At 45.7% G+C, this 6,958-nt stretch overlaps 1 protein-coding gene across 1 annotated transcript in view; it reads left to right on the top strand.

The window, feature by feature from the left end:
* The first annotated feature begins 5,575 nt into the window (after positions 1 to 5,575).
* The window catches only part of LOC143276978 (diacylglycerol kinase theta-like), a 59,704-nt gene continuing 58,321 nt past the window's right edge, over positions 5,576 to 6,958 (top strand). Inside the window, exon 1 of the mRNA XM_076581675.1 lies at positions 5,576 to 5,902. Within this exon, the coding sequence (XP_076437790.1) occupies positions 5,737 to 5,902 (166 nt within the window). The 5' untranslated portion in view covers positions 5,576 to 5,736. The remainder of the gene's footprint in view (positions 5,903 to 6,958) is intronic.

Genomic DNA, 6,958 nt, shown 5'->3' with positions numbered 1-6,958 from the left:
CCGTTTTTACCCCGCCATGTAGGCAGCCATACTCCGTTTTCAGGGGTGTGCATGCTGGGTATGTTCTTGTTTCCATAACCCACCGAGCGCTGACATGGATTACAGGATCTTTAACGTGCGTATTTGATCTTCTGCTTGCATATACACACGAAGGGGGTTCAAGCACTAGCAGGTCTGCACATATGTTGACCTGGGAGATCGTAAAGATCACCGTGATTCGAACCCGGGACTCTCAGATTGACAGTCCAACGCTTTAACCACTCGGCTATTGCGCCCGTCTTTACTTTTTCAAATCTGACTGAGGGAAAGACCGAGAGAGGCCAGGAGTGATGGCCTAGAGGTAACGCGTCCGCCTAGGAAGCGAGAGAATCTGAGTGTGCTGGTTTGAATCACCGCTCAGCTGCCAGTATTTTTGCTCCCCTATCCACTAGACCTGGAGTGGTGGCCTGGACGCTAGTCATTCGGATGAGACGATAAACCGAGGTCACGTGTGCAGTATGCACTTAGCGCACGTAAAAGAACCCACGGCAACAAAAAGGTTGTTCCTGGCAAAATTCTGTAAAAAAAATCCACTTGGATAGGAAAAACAAATAAAAGTGCACGCAGGAAAAAAAAGGGGGGGGGGGGGTGGCGCTGTAGTATAGTGACGTGCTCTCCCTGGGGAGAGCAGCTCGAATTTCACACAGAGAAATCTGTTGTGATAAAAAAAAAGAAAAGAAAAGAAATAAAAATACAGAATTGTAAGCTGTCCTTGGTCTTCCATTTAGAGAAAGCATTCCTATTCTCATTACTGAGGGGGAAGAAGAAACCATATTGCTTGCATCTGTGTATGTGTGTGTGCGTGCATACTTGTGCGTGTATATGAGTGTGTGTTAACCAGTGTGTGTGTGTGTGTGTGGATAATATGCCTATGTGAAGGCAGTTGAACAACAGAGATGCTTTACAAAAAACGACAAAAAAAAAGAAAAAAAAAGGGAGGGGGGGGGCTTGGGGTGAGGGGTATTTAACCTTCAAAGACAGCACGACTGGGTAACCATCACACACACACACACACACACACACACATATATATATATATATATATATATATATATATATATAATAGTATTTATATAGCGCTGAATCTTGTGCAGAGACAAATCTAAGCGCTTTCACACCAGTCGCTCACACGCATGCATAACTCTAAAACTGAAGACAAGGAAGAGGCAGGGAAGGGTGGCTATCTTGTGAAGAGGGTGGGTTTTAAGGCCAGACTTGAAAGAGCTGAGTGCGGAGACCTGACGAAGCGAAAGTGGAAGTTCATTCCAAATGCAAAGTCCAGGGACAAGAGAAAGAACGGCGTCCAACAGTGGAATGTTTGAATCTGGGTATGCGTAAACACGAGAAGTTTAAAATTATTCAATATATTAATATAGAGACACTTGAAGGATACTTCCCAGGGCCATGAACTCTGCTGCTTTCAGATTTTGGGGCTGGTGGTGGTGTGTGTGTGTGTGGGGGGGGGGTTGTTTTTTTGTTTTTTTTTGAAGGATTAATTAACAGGGCTGGGGGTTTTTTTAGCAGTGGGGAACTGGCCAAATTTCTCCAAAGGGAGGCAGCCATTTGTTATCCCTGGCAACAATACCAGTTAACTCCCTTGCAGACTCAGCAACGTCAGCGAGCCATGCTGCAACAATTAACTCACTCACTACGGCCAGTCCTCTCTTCTCCTCTACACAGACCCCTCGGATGTCCTGTGGGTGTCTGAATGACCCAACCTTTAGCTTCCGTCGTCAGAATTGTGGTATTCTTTGTCAACATTCACGTCTTCAGTATAACAGCCTTCTGCTTGCAATATTCTGGTGATGGTAATCGGGGTGAAACGCTGTTAACGTCGTCTCTTTCGCCGTTCGTATGGAAAGAGTTAACGAAGTGCATGATGGAAAAGGGGCACCTTACATATGCAAACAGGGGAAAATATGGATTTTCTTTCTTCTTCACTGGTTACGTGGCTTTTGCAGATCACTCCAGTGCTAAAGAGTGATGGCCTAGAGGTAACGCGTCCGCCTAGGAAGCGAGAGAATCTGAGCGTGCTGGTTCGAATCACAGCTCAGCTGCCGATATTTTATCAGGACGAAAACCAATCGCTTCGCCAATAGCTTTTTCCCAAAAGCAGTTAATGCCCTGTCTCTCGAACAAATCCAGTATGATAAATAGAAGAGTGCAATCAATAGCCATCTACCTGAAGATCTAGTCATCAGCCCCATCCACAATATTCGGCTTCTGTTCAAACGTGTGTGTGTGTGTGTGTGTGTGTGTGTGTGTGTGTCTGTGTGTCAGTGTGCAGTGCGTGCATGTGTGAGTACTATGCATAAGTTTTTATATTGATGTGCACTTGAATGTATCCTAATTAAATCTACTGTATCTGTGATTTTCGATTTATGTTCGTATCTTGTTATGCACTATCCCCCAGTATCTTGTTTCCATCAGTTACCCACTGAAACTGACGCTGACAAGGATTACAACTGAGGCCTTTAACGCACGGTGTGTCAGTATTCAGTCGATCCGGCTTCAGTCCGTCCGTGTGATCCGGCTTCAGTCCGTCTGTGATCCGGCTTCAGTCCGTCTGTGATCCGGCTTCAGTCCGTCTGTGATCCGGCTTCAGTCCGTCTGTGATCCGGCTTCAGTCCGTCTGTGATCCGGCTTCAGTCCGTCCAGGCTGTGTGCGCCGGTATACACTGACGAACTTGAAGCTGCAGGGTGTTCAGGCACTAGCAGGTCTGCTCACTTGCATGATATGTTGACCTGGGAAATCGGAAGAAAAATACGAAAAAAAATCTGCACCCTCACGTTACCAGCCCCATCATGAGGTGCGACGGGGAGCGAACTCAGGAACTCAGTGAGCCGGAGAATCCAGTGCCGGCTCTGCCTTGAACCATTTGACCACCGCGGCACCACTGTGCGTCAGGTATAGTGTGCTTGGTGGAGAACTGGTAGGTATCTGGTAGATGGAGTGATGGCCTAGAGGTAACGCGTCCGCCTAGGAAGCGACTGAGAAAATCTGAGCGCCGCGCTGGTTCGACTCACGGCTCAGCCGCCGATATTTTCTCCCCCTCCACTAGACCTTGAGTGGTGGTCTGGACTCTAGTCATTCGGATGAGACGATAAACCGAGGTCCCGTGTGCAGCATGCACTTAGCGCACGTAAAAGAACCCACGGCAACAAAAGGGTTGTTCCTGGCAAAATTCTGTACTGAAAAATCCACTTCGATAGGAAAAACAAATAAAACTGCACGCAGGAAAAAAAATCGAAAAGAAAAAGGGGGTGGCGCTGTAGTGTTGCGACGCGCTCTCCCTGGGGAGAGCAGCCCGAATTTCACACAGAGAAATCTGTTGTGATAAAAAGAAATACAAATACAAATCTGAGATTAGTAGCCTCAGTATCAGGAGGAGGAATTTTGTTTAATGTCCCCGCGTCACACATATCGGTGATTGAAGACATTTTGTTCAGTAAAGTATTTATGAATACATTTGAGTATTATCGGTTAGAAGGGGTGGGAGATGTGAATGAATGTAAGGTTGGGGGGAAACTGGGCAAATGAGGGTGAAATGAGGGTGAAATTTGAAAAAAAAAAAATCTAAATACAATTACAGGAAATTACTTAAAGGACTTCGTAAAAGAGAAATCGTTAAACAGACAAGCGAAACAACTGATAATGAATGCAAAAAGTCAAAAACATCAACGTTCTCAGTCACTTGTGAAGACACACTTTCGGGTGTACATAAGGCTTCATCAAGCTACAGTCAAAAATTATATGCTTAATTGTCAGGTTACTAAAGCATATGCACTTGACATTAGAACAATAATTGGTCCGCGTAATGAATTTGACAATAGTCTGAGAGCTAAACTCAGAATTGGTCTCTCGCGGCGAATCGAACCAAAGTCTGAGAGAGTCAACTGACGAGGTTTAATTAGACTTGAATTCAAGCACCTATGAAAGTCTCTTCCAGTTCTAGTATATTGCTTATTTCCTTGTATGACTGACAAATGATAGGCAATATATTTTTTATACTATCTATATGGTTCTTTGCTCCCCTTTTTGCTGCCCTGTCTGCTTGGTCGTTATAAAGGAATCCAGTATAGGCTGGTATCCAACAAAAATCAACATGTGTACCCCTCACAAATAGGGAGTGCAATAAATACCTAACTTCCAAACAATAAATCTTCTCTTTGACTGATTATCATCAGTTGCATGACATAGTCAGTCACCGTCACTGCGGGGTCGAACTGACGATAAGGTGTAGCCGTGTGCTTGACTTGAAGATCTTGACAGAGATCGGCAAGGCCGTATCGACTGACACTGCATCATCTTCAAGTTGTATCTAACATCACAAGTCACTGTTATGAGTGCACAAAAAGCCGGTCATCACTATTCGGAACTGAGTAATTCACACAACTAACTACTAAGATTCCAATGATCAGAATAAAAAGCTTCGACTATTTACACCGCGACGCCGCTGATCATATTTGAGACTCCGCATTACTGATGTGCGTTTAAAAGACAAACAAACAAAGACTCTGTTTTCCGGCGGCACAAGTGACTCGGGAGTCAAAAAAACTGTACAGTTCACTGAGTCAAGCTGCCGATCTCTGTACTATGTACACCTGTTAACAAACCGCGTCGTACATCAGTATTAGCATCCAGTCTTTACTAGTAAAACCCCGGGTACCATTATGTCAGTGTCTCAGTCTCCCACTGACGGCTGCCTATCTCAGTGTATTATTTCTTCAGTGACGTCATTTTTCGGCCGCCGTCAGCATTGAATACTGAGTTGGCGTGTTTCAGTTTTATTTCTTATCTTGTTTTTTTGTTTGTTTGTTTGTCACGTTTTTGCTGCCGGTTTTAAGGCAGTGCCGTTTTGGAGGGAGTTAGGGCCGGAGTGGAGCCGGGCGCCGAGAGGGGGTCTTATTTCACTGGTCACTGAAGGAAATGGTGCAAAGTGAAATTAGCAGCCGAAGTGCACTTAAGTTTATTCTCAGTGTCCATCACTGATGATGGTTGACTCAGAGAGAGAGAGAGAGAGAGAGAGTTCTCAGTAAAGAGATGTATTGTAACTGACATGGGATTAAAAAAAACAAACAAAAACAACAACAAATTACTATACACAGAAGGGTGGGGGTGGGAGACGGAAAAAAAAGAAAAGAAAAGAAAAGGAATATTGGCCTCCATTTCATGACGTAATTTACAACTGAGTTACTGACTACTGTACACGCGGAATGGAGTTCTGGAGCGAATTGCTATGAGTTCAGTTGTGCAAAACAATATAAATTTATATTTAAAACTTTAAAAAATGTAACTATTCCCTTCCCCTTAATCAATATTCCTTTCTCCATTCACTAGAGATCTATGGCGATCAACTGATCGCTGTTTCATCGACCTGCAGTTGACCTCTGCCTCGACCAGTGGCACGCTGCACGCGCCAGCCTCCGTCTCTGATGTGATGCTTCGCGGAGACGGCCAGCAGCCTCGTTCCCGACTCCGTTTTGCTCATTTCCGCAAGCAGCGATTGATTGGCATATTATGATACTAGATTTATCCTTGCAAAATGGCCTTTGGTTTGCCTAAATGAAAATGTCCTGGCTTGCATACGGTGTTGCGGATTTAACAGGCCCGGCTGTGATAGCCCTGGGGTGAACTCCGGGCCACCGATCTGTGAAGTGTCGTCTGCCACGGCTGAGGAAGCAGACGGACTTGAGATGGCTGAGGACACAGAGGCAGGCGAAAGTCCGAGTGGATCGCCACTTCCTCCGGATCAGGGACACGGGCATTTCTTCGTGAAGAAAACCTTCCACAAGCCAACGTACTGTCACCACTGCACGGATATTCTTTGGGGGCTGATAGGAGTTGGTTATGTGTGTGAAGGTAAGCTTGGAGGCTTTATTTCTTTTCGTTTTCTGTTGGTTTTTTTCCCTACCCCCTCCCCCTCCCCATTTCTGCCACATCCTACATTTTGATTCCGTTCTGTGAGACACTCTTCAACCACTGAGCCTGTTATGTTCGCATGCTGATGGATGTTTTGATGCTTGTGAATCTTCTATTCTACGTTTAGAAATATGCTAGAAAGACAAGGACATTGCGTTACATGGTGTGGATGTGTGGGTAAGGGGGCAACTGAATGGCGTGTTGGAAGCGTTCAGCGCGGATGGCGTCTTGATAGGGATCCATATTGGTGGAATACAAAGCACACAGTGGCGGGCGGCAGCAGACTGAGTCCCTCGCCAGGCAGGCAGGGCGAGGTGTGTGTGCCGGCGACTGCAGTGTGGATAAGAGCGCGGCTGGAATGAGACGGCAGAGAGAAGAGCGCTCAACTGCCCCACCTACTGCTCTCACAGCCCAGCACAGGGGCGGGGAAGAGATGAGAGAGGGGGGGGAGGTGGCGAAGGCAGGGGGAGGGTGAAGGAAAGCAGAGCACAGCTACAGCAGTGAGATCGGGGCTAGGCTACTGCCCAGGCACAGATCAATAAAAGAGACCGTGGCTTCCATTTTACCCTTAGTTTACCATCACAGCCTATGCCACCAACACTGCCGCAACCACACCAATCTTACAACTCCCCTCAGTCCAGAAAAAAGAAGATGGGGGAAACGTAAACAGTAGACTGATAATTCTGGCCACTGACGCTGAAAAAAAAGCGGCATAACTGCTGTCAACCGAATTTCCCTTGTCGTGCATCGGAATAATCTTCGATCTACAGTGGATACTGGTTTGGTTATTAGTACACGCACACACACACCCTCGACTTTTGACACCCATGCTTCTACCATTTCTTCAGTTATTGACAGTTCCCAGGTTTTGGATCAATGTTGTGTAATTCTATTTCTATATGTGTAAAAGGAGAAAAGCAGATGTAACGGAAGGCTTTACACATAGGAGGACAGCATTCATAATTTATGTTTATTATGTTCAAAATGAAATGGGAT

The sequence above is a fragment of the Babylonia areolata genome, chromosome 33 (assembly GCF_041734735.1).
Source record: "Babylonia areolata isolate BAREFJ2019XMU chromosome 33, ASM4173473v1, whole genome shotgun sequence".
Lineage (NCBI taxonomy): Eukaryota > Metazoa > Mollusca > Gastropoda > Neogastropoda > Buccinidae > Babylonia > Babylonia areolata.
This window is presented reverse-complemented; position numbering and strand designations above follow the sequence as displayed.